Source organism: Anser anser (genome assembly GCF_964211835.1).
Source record: "Anser anser genome assembly, chromosome: 3".
In the NCBI taxonomy this organism is placed as follows: Eukaryota; Metazoa; Chordata; class Aves; order Anseriformes; family Anatidae; genus Anser; species Anser anser.
This window is the reverse complement of record NC_139722.1, coordinates 4,038,704-4,054,723: the sequence shown is the minus strand read 5'-3', so window position 1 is coordinate 4,054,723 and position 16,020 is coordinate 4,038,704. Positions and strand designations below refer to the sequence as shown.

General features: G+C 44.0%; 1 protein-coding gene across 6 annotated transcripts in view; it reads right to left on the bottom strand.

Annotated features, from left to right (window-relative positions):
- PKHD1 (PKHD1 ciliary IPT domain containing fibrocystin/polyductin) overlaps positions 1-16,020 on the bottom strand; it is a 266,267-nt gene that overhangs the window by 174,595 nt on the left and 75,652 nt on the right. For all 6 annotated transcript variants that reach the window (XM_083828669.1, XM_083828668.1, XM_083828667.1 and 3 more), the window contains one exon: positions 7,908-8,058. In XM_083828669.1, coding sequence (XP_083684795.1) covers positions 7,908-8,058 — 151 coding nt within the window. The remainder of the gene's footprint in view (positions 1-7,907; positions 8,059-16,020) is intronic.

Genomic DNA, 16,020 nt, shown 5'->3' with positions numbered 1-16,020 from the left:
TTACAAGATTGTCTTCCCCTTTTTTAAAAAGAAAATAAAAGTTATGCTTCCTTCTTTTATTGCACTTGACCCCTTCTCTGAAAGCAGAAAGCAAGAATATTGCTCAACTGAGCCTTTGGCTGTGACCCTCAAATTGTTTGTTATGGCTGCACAGGAAAGCAAAGTCCTACATATGACCTTGAGGGTGATTTTATAAAAATCAATCAACTACTGTTATGATGGCCTCCCCACCAAGCAAAATAAATACAATTAAACCCATAATCACTTCTGTACAGTAATGTGCAAATTCAATGGCTCTCTTTAGGTGGAGTGAGGGAGAGGGGGGAGAAATGTGGTGGGGCTATTTGATACTTTGTGAGAACATCAGAAGCACCATTCTTCTCAATTAACCCAGCAATTAGCCTCCACCTCTTCGTCCAGAAAAAGAAATCTTTCTTTATCTGTCTTTACCCAAAAGGAAAAAAAAAAAAAAAAAAGGAAAAAAAAAAAAGGAAAGGCAAAGACAAAGGCTGGAGGCAGCCCCAGAGGGGAGGAACAGACAGACCAAATAATGAAAAAAAAAGGGAAATATTAAAAAAAAAAAAAAAAAAAAAAAAGAAAGATAGTAAGGTAAGAGTTGTAATCTGCCATGTGAATGACTGCTACACCAGTATGTCAATGGTTTTATGAAGATTTCTCTTCTGAATTCCTCGGTAAATGGCAGAGGGCACACTCAAAATGATAGGAAATGAACAACTAATGTATCGCCCCTTCGCTTGGTCATGCAGCCCACAGAATACCACGCTGGGTCAAACTCACGGCCCAGGTACCCAGAACATTTACCCTGAAAAAAGTCTGTGCAATGTACTTCTGGAAAAAAAAGAACAACTATCCACGGAGAAATGTTTTTTTGATGATTAACGTGGAAAGTTTCTCCTTGTTTCTGTGGCACAGAGATGGATTCACACTTTCAGACATAGGAGCTAATAACCTTTCTCAAAAACTTCATTAAAAAAAAATCCTTCTAATATATACATTTTCACAGTGCATGAAAGAGATGCTGATTTTCTCATTATTATTTAGGCTGTGGTTTAGAGTGCTCTAGAGATTTCCTGAACTCAGAGGGAAGCAGAGTCCCCATTCCAACGAGCACCTTTTGGATGGAGGTTGTTTTTCTGTCATCATCTTTTGAGGGGACACTTCAGCACTTGCAGTCACTGTAAGACCATCCTAAGAAACAGTGTATTTTTTTCTAATGAGCAGCTCCTTATGGAGACAGGATAAAAGTGCCTATCACCAGATTTAATTCCGTGTCTTTGGAGCTGATTGGAGCGTTAAAGCAAGCAAGCTGCAAGAAAGGTGCTGGCAGGCCTCAAGAAATATTTTTTTAATCAATAATAGAAGGCGTTAGGGGAGTACCAATGGAAAAATTGTCTTAGATGTCACTACTGAGTCCTGCCCCTACAGCTAACAGAAAACCCCTTCTCCATGGAAGAGGACCTGCTGGTTGAACGACCATCTCCTCCCATCACCGTGAGGCTCCTTGCGCGAGGAAGATCCGTTCTGCTTGTGCTGTGGGCACACCACGGCCATGTATTCCCAACATTCCCACAGCCTTCAGCCTCCTCTCCCCAGTTTTCTCAGTCGGGTGTTTCACATGATGAAGCCACAGAATCTCCCACGAGACAGGCTTAAGCTCACACGTTCCAGTCCTGGCAAGCATCCCCGAGCGGCAAACAGCAGGAGGCAACTGCTGGAGCTGGAGTATCTTTGCTGCAATGACTGATCCCGCACAACAAGGCTGCAGTGTGCTGGCAGCCCACTTCTTGCTCGTTCTCTTGCTCCCAGGGTGAGGCTGGGGGGGGCCTCGTCGCAAGAAAAAAAAAACAAAGATCCCCCTGTGTACGGGCAGAGTAATACAGAGTTTCTGAGCCTTCAATAATAATCGATTATTTCACGGACCTGTCGCCTGCACCCTGTTGACAGGCTCACATGACATTCGGATGAGCCATAAATGTGATTGCAGGCTGGAGGAGTGCCGAGATAGACGCAAAGGAGAAAAGAAGTTTGTTATAGTGGCTCCATCCCAAAGGCTGCCTGAACCTAAAGTCCAAACCTCCCTATAAATGTTCCTCCACTCTCACGATATGCAGGTACAGATCCCAAACTAACTGTGCGCTTCCACCAGGATGCCACTAGCAAGCTAAAAAGCTAAGCTTGCATTCCAGCGTTTTGTTGGAAGGAGGCTTTAATCTCTCCCTGGGCGAGAAACCGGCAGCTGCTCGAGCACTCTCAGACAGACACCGTCTCCCGAGCCCGACACGCCTGGGTTTTCTGGCTCGCTGGGCTCGCAGCCATCTGTGTGGATGGCACGTGCTGCCTCGTAAGCCGGGCAGGCTCTTCCCTACGATCTCAGAAGCCAGGCAAAAAGAATTTAGGCCAGAGCACACTGCCACAGGTAGCTCTTTCAGAGAAGTCCTTCTACAACTTCAGCTCTTGCGTAGCTTCCCAGCCTCTCAGCAACGCCTTTGCTGCTTCTGCAACAGGAGAGCTAACCTGGAGGGGAAGAGGTGTGGACCCTCCTAGGTGTGCTTTGACACATCCCAGCCCATCTTCTGGGATCCAACGAAGGAAGCTGCCTTGGGAAGGCAGCAGGGGAAACACCAGGCAGATTGTGCAAGGAGCAAACAGGTCCTTAGGTTATTATTTCAAGTCTACAGGTGATGGACACCTGTCAACTCCTGCACCCTCAGCAAGAGAGTGGGCAGTGGGGAAGGCACAGGAGCACTGTTATGGAGAGCAGGATAATTATTATTATGGTCTTTCTGGGTGACCAGAGCGTTTCTATTTGCTATGCCCCTCCACCCCTGGTTATCTCATTTCAAACTGGTTTCTGGCATTTAAATTTAAACTTTACAGGTAGAGTTTTCCTCCCAGTTTCTAGTGCAGTAGGTCAGACCTCGGTCTTAGTGACAGCCTGCTCCTCCAGAAATCCGACCGTGACGCGCAGTCTGTTAAGCCATACGAGAGGGCATACATCAAAACTAAAACCCTCATGCAATCCCCTGCTACACATTATGCTTCCTCTGTAGTTCTGGGCCCATGATACAGACTTATGCCTTTGAAGGAATTTATTTGCATTTAAAAGCCCTGGACCTCAGTTTGCCTGGTTGCAATGCCGGTGTTTCTGTACCACATACAAGAGTGTGAGGACAGATCTAGTCATGGTACAAAGCTGCTACTGTCATCAGGGCCTGATCTGCATCCAGGACAGATATAGACAGACTCAGCAGCCCTTTCCATCCTGTGATTAGAAGCAGCAGCTGCTTCCCCAAAAGGGACACAGCGAGGGAAGGAAGGGATGCTGCTGCCTCAGCTTTCAGCCCACTTGCCTGTGGTTCAGCACGGCCAGGATGAGCTTCCACCGATCCGCTCATCCTGCAGTGCCTCAGAGGAGTCTCAGGAGCTATCAAAGAGGCGGAAAATCAATTTCATCGGCAAGCAAGAACCCTGGGAGTCTGGCGTACATGCTGTAATCCCATCCTAAACAGAATGGGAAATCGAGACCTGCAGCCCATGCCCAAACACAAACCAGGGTTTAGAGCTTGGGGAAGAACCAAAAAACATCCAATTGCTACAGATTCTTGGCCTTAAAATCCTTCTTCTGGGAATATCCAGGTCTGTGACTTGGAGTGCAATGCGTAACACTGAATTCCTGCTAAAATTATACCAACAAAATAAAGAACTGATGCCTTTCTTTTTTCTTTTTTTTTTTTTCCCCCATCAGAACAGCAGGGACCTGAGACCAGAATCCTTGCAGGCTTGGTACACCTCACAGTAACAACACAGAAAAATATCACAGCAACAGGGAGAAATAGGGCTGACTATTCTTCCTTTTAAACCTCAATTAAAAAATACATTGGATGAAATTTCCCATTAGCTGGTACTATTTGTACATCCCATGTTCTTTCTTTAATTAAAAAACATGCTTATTGCAATACTGCCAGAATCGCTTTTACGGTATTTTAATTGTAATGTCTCTGTCTGATTAAAAAAAGAAAATATGAACTAGAAACTGCCTGCAAAAAAAGTATCACTATGCATATCCCAAATGCGTTGAGCAAAATGGCATAGAAAACACCACAGCGCAAACATTTTCTAACTGTGGCTACTGACAAGGGATTTTAAAATAGGTTTGAGGACAGGAAAACAGACGAAAAAGCTTTTTCTGTCTTTCAGTGAATTCACACCCAGTCCTTATCAGCAGTGACTGAAGCACCAGTTATTTGACAAGTACTTACGCAGATGTATCAGCTAATATTTGATGCTCTTTGCTAATAGCATCAAAGCCTAGGAAAAAGTCAAGCAAAATCAGTATTTAGGTTTCTTTCCTCCCCACGTCTATATGCAGGACCCATTTTAGCCACAGCCTGATTTTAACGCGGCTTCCAAGAGATCCAAGACATTGTTGGATAAGCATTGATCTGGGGACGTGGGTTCAAGATCAGACCACAACTGACAATGGCATGTGTATCTTTGGGGTTTGCTAGTTCTCTTTTTTTCTTGTTGTTGTTGGTTGGTTGGTTTGGTTTTTTTGTTTGTTTGTGTGTGTGTGTGTTTGTTTGTGGGATCTCATAGCTTGAAGAGGAGCTCAGATTACCCATGGCATGTTGGAGGCCGGGTGTACATAATACATATCACCAGTTTTTAGAGGCAGAAATCTCACATGAGGGGGTCAGAGCTTTCTCAAAACCTCAGCGTGGAGTCTGACCGTGACTGCTAAGATGCAGCAATGCCTACAACCGGTAAGGGACACATGGGATCACTGTGACAAGTAATATGGGAGCTCTTCTAGAAGAGGGACCAAAATAATCTTCTCTCTTATGCCTGCAAGGGTGGCTATCTCAAAGTTGCCAATGCAAAGCAAACGGACAGTTGAATGTCTTCAGCCTCACCAGAGTTATACCAGCTATGTCACCCCAAAACCCACGCCCAAGGTACCCCAGAAGGAGGACAGGCAGCATCTTCAGTCTCCAGACTACCCTTGGGGCTGTTCTACACAGGACTAAAAATTCAGATAAAGGCAATAGCACATGTCTGAGGTATCAGCCCATCACAGACAAAGGAGTTACTCCAGCATAAGCTCTGTGTAAAGGAAATTTCCGTCTGTCCTGGGTTATCATAAATATTACCATACTTGTGACGTCGGGATCAAAAAATATATAAATAACTGCAATCTGCTGAATTTACAGAGTTATCTACAATCTGTCTGTCTCGTATCTCTTCCCCAATCAGTATTGTCTGAGCAGTTTCATCGTCTGGTTATTAAACTTTCCACTGCCAATAACCACGTGTTCATGCTCCACTTATCAAGGGGGAGGCAGAAGCTGGTGAGCCCTCATGGCAGTAGGCAGGACTCAGCTGCCTAATCTTATTTCACTATTGCTTTGGCCTCCAGATCTTCTGTCCAGACAGCCTGGTCACCACCAGAACCACCACATGCATCCGTCTGTATGCTAATACAGCCAAAGCAGGGTCGCCTTAAGGATGCACGTGCAGCTGACATGCTTGTTATAATAATCTTTAAACAATTTCTATAATGTTGAAATCATCACGAGGAGACCCCACACAGGCTCTGTTCAAAATCCTCAGGGTGTCTTAAAAAGGAAAAAAAAGGAAATCAAAAAATGGGCCTATGTGTTGGGTTTAGTGGATACAGGACCTGGACAATAGGGTACAACAGTGTCTTTGCAGAGGAGCAGACTCAGTAGCATTACAGGCATTTTCCTCCATAATGTCTGTTAAATTTTCAGCTTGTGAGCACGCAGACAGCCTGATGCTGAGTCAAGAAAGCCAAAGGGAGCAGAGCTACAATTTTAATCCCATTCTCCAGCTCCAACTAAGAAAAACGCTTCAGCTCATGCTTCAATCAAAGTGCGCATCTACACCTGCCTGCAGGTTTGGGGTTTATTGTCATGCCCGTCTTGCAGCTGGGGAAACTTGGCAATTATTTGACAAGTTCAGAGACTTGACAGTTGCTACTCTAAGGGAATCACCTAACTGAGACTCATCTTTAGACGGGTATCTATAATACCTAAGATGAGCAGGTCTTTGCTAATGTATGTTTCTCTGTATCAATACAGGAGCCTACACAACTCCCCTGAGGTGTGCAACTTAAAGAAAGGTAAGGAAAAGGGGAGATGACTCCAATCCAGTCTCACACCAGAGCAGACCTCAGCACATCTTGACTCCAAATCTAACTAAGGCTACACTGTTAGTGGCACCCATATCAGTGCAGGGTGGATGCAGCAAGTAAACTTCAGCAAATAATAACTTCAGATAAAAAATTACCAGGTAGGTTTCTGCTCCCAGAAAGTTTGATCCTATGTTTGGCATGTAGCAATGATGAAAATAATAGCATTTGGAATATCTGAAAGCTGCTTTCCTACCTGAATCTACATTCTAAAGCTTCTGGGAAAACATTTTAAAGGGGAGAAATGATTTGAAATCAGAGGAGCTGAAGGCATAAAGATAGTCCTTCAGACTTCATTAAATTCAATAAGACCACTGTTTGCTTCACAAGTCCTGGCTGACTGATTATATCTGCCTTTGAGTAGGCCCAAAGTTGAAAGGGCTTCTGCTACAAGATTGTGCCCCACTTCTTCACAAAGACAGAGGATGAGCCCCCAAATCCTCATCTAGATTTGCAGCCAAAAGTCTCAGAAAACTGGGGCTCTGTCCTATCTCCTCCCCTGTACCTCATAATCACACTGGGGTTACAAAGCACCTTGAAACACTTAGATTTATTATTTTCGATGGGGGAAGAGGGAAGAATATCATTCTAAATTGTATTTTAATTACAAATTTTTACTAGATTCTTTTTGTCTTTTAAGCAGGAATGATTCCCAGTGTAGCAGTTCTTAAAAAAATGTAGACCGAGCAAGTTCAAACTTCTTTGGAAATGTTCATGCAATAGGGACAAACTTGCAAAGTTTTATCTGTATAGAACAGATACTAAATGTTAAGATTCGATGTTAAAATATAACTGTTAGATGCATATTTTTCATCATCATCATAATGAAAAACTAGTACCTTTAACATCCTTTCAGTATAAAATAATTTTTATCAACAGAAAAGATCCAGGTCCTTAAACCTACAGAAAATTCTTCCCATTTTTTTTCATCTCAGTTTCAGCATAGTCTTACACACGGGCTGAACTTCAAGCAAGCAATTGAACCAGAACAACTCATTCACTTAAATACCAAATGTGCCCCGCACTCTTCAAGATCAGGGCCTAATTTCCAGGAATTAACATTTCTGGTACTGAATGCCAAGTTATTTCAGTTCATACTTTGATAGTCCCAGAGATGCATGTCCTGATACTTATACTGGGGCTACCTCAAGGTACACAAACCCTGCAAACCCAGCGTTCCCCCCACGCTCATACTCGGTTATTCACTTTCCACCAGTCGTGCTCTAGGATCTTGGATTATTTATTACATTCTGTAGCTGTGGCCTGTAATTCTGTAACATCATTAATTTTGTAACGGCTTTCGCAATACGCTCGCCTCAAAGATGCCAAAGAAAACAGAGCTGATTATTGTTATCAGCACTGCCATTACCACTGAATGCCACTCAGGATAGCAGCGCTTTCGGTAGCTGGGGGGAAACGAAAAGAAAATAAATAAATAAATAAAAAGCCTTCCTAGTCATATTGTCATTATGCCTCAAACAGCATAAACGATGCCTTTTGCATACATAATAATTAAATGCTTCCCCATCGCCATCCCTTGGCATCCACCAAGAGCAGGCCGAGGCGGCTGCCCGGCCTGGTGTCTCCAGAGCTGGGCAAGGGCCGGGGGGCTCATGGCCCTGTGAAACTCCACGCCTGGAGGGAAGAGGAGCACTGAACCCCCCCTTCTGCAGACCTTTGAGATGCAGCAGGTTGAGGGTGGCCGTAGTGGTCCCCAGCAGCAGGGTCCGGCCTTCTTCTATCGTGACACTATCGCCATCTCGCGGTGTGTGGCCAGCAGGCCAGCTGGAGTCCTCGGCCCAGAGACCACAAAAGCTGAGGGCGAGCTGGAAAAAGAAGAAGGGGAGAGGTTCAGAACTGTTCCCTTCCTTGCACGTCAGCTCCATATGAAGCATAGCACTGATTAACTTGAAAACGGCAGGCAAATAGGCTGGCTCATGATGAGCAATGGTGAAATTATGCGTGCCTGTTACAGGCCGTGATTGCTCCTCACCTCTAAACTTGAAGCGTGCACTTTGCAGTGAAGGTTTGGCTGATTTCTTAAGGAACGTGTGTATATTTCTATATGGGCTTATATGCACGTGTGGACATAGGCAGTAATAAAACATTATCCAGACTCACACACGAGCTATCAAGAACAGCTTCAACTGATCTGAAAGGAGCGGGGGGGGGACCAGACACGGAAATATTTGTGGTCCTCTCTTGGTGGTACTAATCTGAAACAGCAGTGGAAAGAATAACCCCCATACAAAGGCAAAACATAGTTCCTTCATCTCCAGTCAGAGCGCAACATGTGCATCAAAAGCTTTTGCTTGGGAGGTGCAGTTTAAGTGAACCGATACTAGTGGTGCTATGACAGTCACTCTCCCGACTGTGCTATTGTCAATTTTAGTTTTGTGCGCCTGATGGTTTGTACACCACCTCTCACAGCACCTAAAGCAGTCACATAAGGATTATACGGTGGCTACTGTCTTAATTATTCACACCAGGGAATGCCTGTTGGTCCCCAGGCTAAAAGACAGAACCAGCTTATGTCCATCCTCTCTGTAGGGGATGAATGCCGGTGTTTTCTGTCCTCTGTCCCATTCTGTGATTTCCCTGCAAAGGGATTTAGTTGATTCAGTCTAGAGCAAAGCGTGGGACTGAGTTAATGCACATGCAATGAAAACATCTGGAAAGCTGAGTGCCTGGCGTCGGAGGGAGTGAGCAACTTCATCACTGCAGAAGCACAGATAAGCCTTCGCATCTGTATGCAACAGTTGCTAAGTGTTATAGGACAAGTTTCATCTCTATCACCAGCAAACATATATTTGTGGATTTCAGAGATTTGGGGCAAACTTCCCAGCTGAAAGAATAGAAAGCTTTATTCACTGTCTTTCTAAAGAGGCTGTGGATTACCCTTCACAGGCAGTGCTCTGAACCAGATTATATACAGTATACACGAGTATACAATAGATCTACTGAAAAAATAAAATAAAGAGCTAATTAAAATTGTTTTTTATCTCAGAGCAGGGGACAGAGGAGGGAATAGTTCATGGAAAGGCACGCATTTCCCAGATACACTGCTTATCAAGCCAACTGTAGCACGAAATTGCAGATGCCATAAATTCCTGTCTGGCACAACCTCAGCCAACACTGCTAGCAAAGCACTGCACTGCATGATACAGTTGTGAAACAGTGGGATTCATCTGAACATTTTGCTGAGAACATTTCTTAAACGGCTTGAAGTCACTCTGACATCACTCTAACCCTCTCAAGTCACTTAGAAGCCCCCAATTAACGCTAATGTTAAGAAAAATAAACTCCTCTTCTGAATATGATTTTTTATATATATAAAAAACAGTTCCCCTTACTTACTAGAAAACATTTTAGCTCTTCGTTTAAGGTTCTGTCTGTATAACATCAGTGTTTAAGTTATTCTGTTATTCTTGCTACGTTTCTGCTGTCATCTCTTAGAAAACTGTGTATCCATCCAGTTTTACCAATACCTTCTGGCATAAAAGCTAAGAACTATCAACCTTCTTAGGACTGTAACTCAGAAAATGTATAAATATACTGAAAATAAGTTTTGAATTATGTAGATAATACATATGCCCACAGTAAGAAGCAGTCCCTACACCATCAAGCTACACAAAGATGAACACAGAATTTTGTTGCTGAAAGGAAAGTTTACTATCCAAGACTGATTACATAGAGGCAAATAATAATAATAATTTGACCAAGGGCATCAAAATCTGTCTTTCTACCAGGTCCCTAAGAAAAGTTCCACAGTGAGAAGATGCCTGGCTTAGTCTGCTGCCATGCACATCACCTGTATTTGCATCTTTCTTGGGATTTCTAATATGTATTCACTTTTATTTAAAATACATATAGTCGACAGATGAACATCAACTTATAACACAGGATCAAGAGCAATTTATAATCACTCATAACATCCTTCTATTACTAGAGAGGGTATAGATCTAAAGAACCTGTCTGAAGAGAGAAAAGGGGTTTTGCTCAAGGCACTTAAAATTACCACAGCGCTAAAGAAGATGTAGAGGGGCTAGTGGGAAAGCAGCTCTGTAGTAACTAAGGAAAGACATCTGACTGATGGGGGAAAACAAGCCGGCAGAAGATTTTACTTGGTGACATTTCTCTTGCAGTCCCACACCCTCCTCTAAGACAAAAAAAGTCTCTGAGAGAGAAGCGTGGTCTAGCACAAGGCTGGTGAACTGGCCAACTGTGCTAAATCACATATACAGCTTGCCCGGACCTTGTGGATCCCATACGATTACCCTCTCCCTGTTTTCTGGGAGAAAAGCACAGTGCAATCTCCAGCTATACTGGTCTTGTTAAGCCCCTGGCTGAGCGGTGGTTATGTCCAGTTCCTATTAAGCAGCCCATGGTAAAATGACACAAACCTATACACACACAAACGAATTGTCAGGAAAGGCAGGTGACAGACTCACAGCTCTAGAAGTCTATGTTCTCATCTGACCCCGATAGTTTCCATCCATGTGATCTCAGAGAACCTTTTCAGTTATAGTGCCCCTCTTCTCCAGCTGCCCTGTCGTCCGTATGGGACAGGCTGTAACCCACATGCACGGGGGGCTTTGCTGCTCTACAAGCTGAGCACGCTTTCACGACTGCCGGGACAGACTGACTCACCTGAGACCCCAAAGACAAAACAGTGAGACAGCGTCTCATCTCTTGAAGGCCTTATCTTAAACATCTTCGTCATGCAGACTCCAGCTCCTTTCCTTCTGCCCACAGCTGAGCAGGATAAGAACACCCCTTTCACTGTTAGGCTTTTCATAAATGTAAGACTCTTTCCTTTTGCTTTTTTTTCCCCTGCTTGGCACACAGCATTCAACCAATGGACTTATTCAAACACTTCTACGTAAGACTGAAGAGCAGCAGCAGCTGCGAGGACCACAGGGTCATGGCTGGGCACCCATCCCAGGGCTTAGGAGACTGCAACATCTCTGCATCCATGTTTTTGTCAGTGCTCACACCTGACAATGAGATCTAACAGGAGCAGCAAGATCTCAAAGCTGCCATATTCCTGCAAGGTTCATTAAAATCAGTAGATAGATTGAGTCAAGAGACTCTTCTGGTGTTTTCGCCAGGGAGCTATGTATAACACAAACTGAACACTGAACTGAACACCAAAACTTCTGCAGGATGTTGCCTCACATCTGCCATCCATAGGAAACCCACTCTGAAAACGTGGGTTCTTCACACTGCGGAAATTCTTCACATTTCGAACCCAGCACAGCAGCTGACTCTATCCCAGTAGGGAACCAAGCCTGCAAAATAACTCCCTCCCCATCAGAGGTCCAAAAAGGAGCTTATGTAAAGATAAAATAATGTCTAATAGCATACAATAAAAGATGCACAAGCTCCTTGCAGTTCAGCACATTATCTCCTTCCTCCCTCCTGCACCTTCTTTTTCCATTTTCAGGCAGATTTCTTTCCATTTTCTGTTGTTAGCTGCTGCTGCTGTCAGCCAGCCTGGGGTTGCCTGTGCGTCTGCCACTGGGAACACGAGCTCCCAGCACCAGTTTCTCAGCTCCTGCCTGTGACTACCTGGGCCCAGAAACAGCAGCAGCAACTGCAACCAGTGAATAAATAACAGCAACATGTTTGCATTCCCGCACAGGCTGGCAAACAAGCCACAAAGGGAAGGGATTATAAATCACCATTCCTTCAATTTTGGGCCTAAATTTTTGCAAATTACAATCGCTCCGCTAGCACAGCACGTTATCTGGTGATTTTTAACTCCCCTCCAACAAAACACAAGGTATTCTGAGGTGTTAAAAAGAGAAGAAAGTCCTGTTTAGACACAGCAGAGCTCATTTCATTTCACTTTGCAGTGACTTCCTCATTTGCTTGGTTAGGTGGGGTTTTACTGGAGTACAGTCCCAATAAGAGGACTGATAGCAGCTGTTACAGACACAGACATGAGACCAGAGCCTGCGTCCTCTGATCAGAAAAAGGCAGAAATTTTAAAACCAAACCAAGAAGCAATGGTTGGTCTACAGCACAGATTTTGCTTGCTGCTGTGCTCCACGCTCTCTTTTTCTGGCCTCAGCCCAGGATTACCTGAGATACGGCAACAGAAAGAAACCCAAAGTCAGGCAGGTTTTTCCACCAACACCACCTCCAGCAGCCAGCTTCCTCCTTGGCCCCGGGCACACCCACTAAGCACAAAACATCACCTGCGCTTTCACCCGAGAGAATCCCCAGGTTGCTTCCTGCGATCTCCAGCAGGAAGAAGGTGAGCCATCGAATCCATCAGCCGCACCCCTCCCGGTGTGCCTGGCCACGAACGAGCAAAGGTTTCGAACGCGGAGAGATTGACACCCACGAGGCAGCCTTTTCCTTGGTGCTGACAGATTGCCATTTAACCAGCAAGTATGGAGAGCAAGCGTTGCTCCCCTCAGTTCCCACAGAGAGACAAGGTTAACATTTTAAGTGATGGAGTAGCACGCTGTAGACCCAGGACTCCACGCCACATTTGAAACCCCTTTAATTTCAGTGATGGATACAGGGAGCTCACTTTCCAGGCTGTGAACTCTTGACAGCTCCTCAGTTTAATACATCAGGAAAAGATTTACACCCCCACACAACCCCCATCCACCTGAAGGAAAGGAAAACATATATTTGGAGGAGACAAAAGAGGAGGGGAGGTATTTTATTACCCTAGATGTCTTTTACAAGGGAAGTATTTTCAGCCATCTGCTCTAATTATTCCTCCTGTATTGGCCACCATCTTCATGCAACAATAGAAATAATTATCTCCTCAAGGGCAAAAATAATAATAAAAAAATATTTACAGAAACAAACAAAAGTTGATTATTTTTAGCTCCCAGGGAAAAAAGCAACAACAAGCTACTTCTTAATGAAGGAGCAATTAGGAAGGTGGGGAGAACGTTTATAATTAAAACAGACAAATTGGTGGAGGCTCCTCCCTCCCACACATGCTTGAAAGAGATGCAAATGAGTGTTATTTGCTAGTCAGTGGAGTTTGTGTACAAGCCACTGCCCAATGCCCCAGTAAGCTGAACCTGTCTCTTGGCATGATCCCCTGCCTCTCCTGCTTTTAGGACATCTAACCCTGTGCCGAATTAACTGAAAAATGTTCACCGCTGCTGTAGTTGTAGGATTTCAGTTGGTGTAGCTAGGTCTTCCTCTGCACAGCCTGCGTCCCTTAGACAAGGATGCTCTTTCATCCCACTGTTATAAGTCTCCTGCATGCACTACAGCACTCAACGTTAAAAGTGTCCTTTTGTTGATACAAATCAAAACCAAAAGATGACTTATTGCAATCTCGGTTTCATTCCTGGCAGCATACAAGGAGTTTGCTATAGGGGAGAATGAAGGCGCATATACAGCTTCATAGGGAAGAAGGATTAGGGCCATCCCAGAGAACGGTAAGAAAACACACGCTTGCTATCAGCGGCTCGGTACACCACCTTATTTTGAAAATTTATGTAATTTAGACATTCACACCAAAAGGAGGAGAAATTATTGACTGTGCTATGAAATCAAAGAATGGCCAAACTCAAGCTGTTTGAGGCAAAAAATGAATATAAAAGTTCCCAAGACTTCTCCAAGCATTCCCAGGATGGAGAGTACCATTTAATCCTCATTACAAAACCCACCACCTGACAGGGAAGGGCCGCAAACCAGCACACTGTGAACCATTCTCTACTCTAGGCAATTCACCTCCTGTTCCAAAAAGGCTACTTTTTCACTACAGAAAAGCAAACAAGACAGAGATTAACAATTACCAGTTTTTACAGGCTCTCTCTTGGCCTTAATTTCAGAGAAGCTGCCTCAAACATTTATGTAGCCTACAATGAGTTTCCTTGGAAATCAGAGATTAATCTGTCTGGTGGATCATACAATGGGATTGGCAACCTCTTAAAGGCTTTTGATTCACGTGCACTTCATTAGAGTTCTCCAGCTTTGCCATTGCATGCCACATTTCCAAGGTTTCTAAACTGGAAGTGAGGGAGCAGAAGGAAATGAAAGGAGCACTTCTGGAGAAGCTTGCTATGGGTACCCACTTCAATCCTCTTTGCGAAAACATCACGTTCACCTCTATCATTTCTATTTACTTTAATACAGTTCAATTCAGGAAGTCCTTTGAAAGAACTTGACAAAAAGGAGAGCATGTTTTGACTTCTCTAGTTTCTCCTACCCTTCCATCAGAGAAAGGCAGCCTCCTGGCTCCCAGTAATTTTTCAGCATCTGACCCTGAGAGATTCCTCACCCAGTTCAATTCCATGATGTGATTCCTGAAAACAACGCGGTCTGACCACTGACGTACTTCTTCCCTGAGGGCCAGCATTAAGACAGCCCCTGATGCCAGTTCAGCAATGAGTAATAGGGTGGTAGTTTTTAGATGTCGGTAAAAACTACCCTGGCAAAACAGTGAAGAATTTTACAAAAACCCAGAGGGATGAAAGGAAGTTCCCCTCGAAACCACATCATAGCAGAGACCACCTGTGGCTAATTCAACGGAGCAGACACTGGTAAACAAACTGGTCAACAAAGGCTGATAGATAATGGGACCATCCTCTTCCAATAATTCAGAAAGAAATGATTAAAAAGAATGCAGGAATGGTTGTGCTCAAGTCACAACTCACTAAGTAGCCAAACGTATGTTAAAAGTCGGAAGGAAGGAAAGACATCTAGAGAACTGTATAATAGGAAAAAAATGAACCATTTATACCAAAATACAACATTACCCTCAAAGCAGACTGGAAGTAATATTCTTATTAATAAACTAAGGCTGGGAATTAGCAGAGTGCTTCTGACCATCAGTGCAGTGAGAGGCTGTAAAGAGTGAGCTCCTTCCCTTATGAATTGTGGTAGAACAGGCATCGACCATAACCCAACAGACCTTTTCCACGGCCAAAAGATTATATTTTTACATCTGTCTGCATCATCTGTTGCTTCTTTTTACCCTTTACTCTAGTTCTAACACGTAGGTGAAATTACCCTACCCAAGAGAAGTTCCTTCATCAGTGACTCCCAGAGGAATTGATACAGCATGGGTCAGGGCTGGGCAGGTGGCCGGACATGAGGACCCCTCTCCTATACCTTTATTTCTAAATGAGATTGCCTGTACCCTGAATTAGAAAGAAAGAATTGATCTTTTTTTTCCTTTTTTTTCCCCTCCTTAATTTTAGCTGTCCTGCAGGAATCTTTCTGACTTCTGCGGAGTTGCACAAGCACAGAAAGGGAAGAATCTGGCTGGGCATGTTCTCTACGGGACTGATGAATGACCTAGTCTCTCTCCAACTATTACAGGATAAATCTGTTTACACACAAAAAATTGACCTGGGCCAGTGAGGTGGGACTAGAACCAGGAAACTGGCACGTCCCAGAGGTAAAAATGCATTTGCAGCCAACAGCATTAGTAACTCAAGACCATAAACAAGCCATGCTGTCATTAATTACTCAGACAGGGGCAGCCACAAAAGCAGTGAGAAGACCCAAAAGCCAACTGTAAATAGTTCGTCTAGCTGATTACTTCAGAAAAAAAATGAGTGGGCAGTTTCAGAGGTCAGAGCCCATGGCACAAGTCAGTCTCAGGCCAATTTGCAACTGGACAATGGCAGGAGAAAGAGCTTAATTCTTCTTCTTAAAAGCAAAAGAAGAAAATTCACCACCAAAAATAAAACACCAAAAAAAAGGAAGGCTTTTCCAGCAGGGGAGTAATCACTGCAATTTCCAAGCACAGAAGGTAAGGCTCTTTGCACCAGAGGTATTTAATTAAGGACACGGAATAT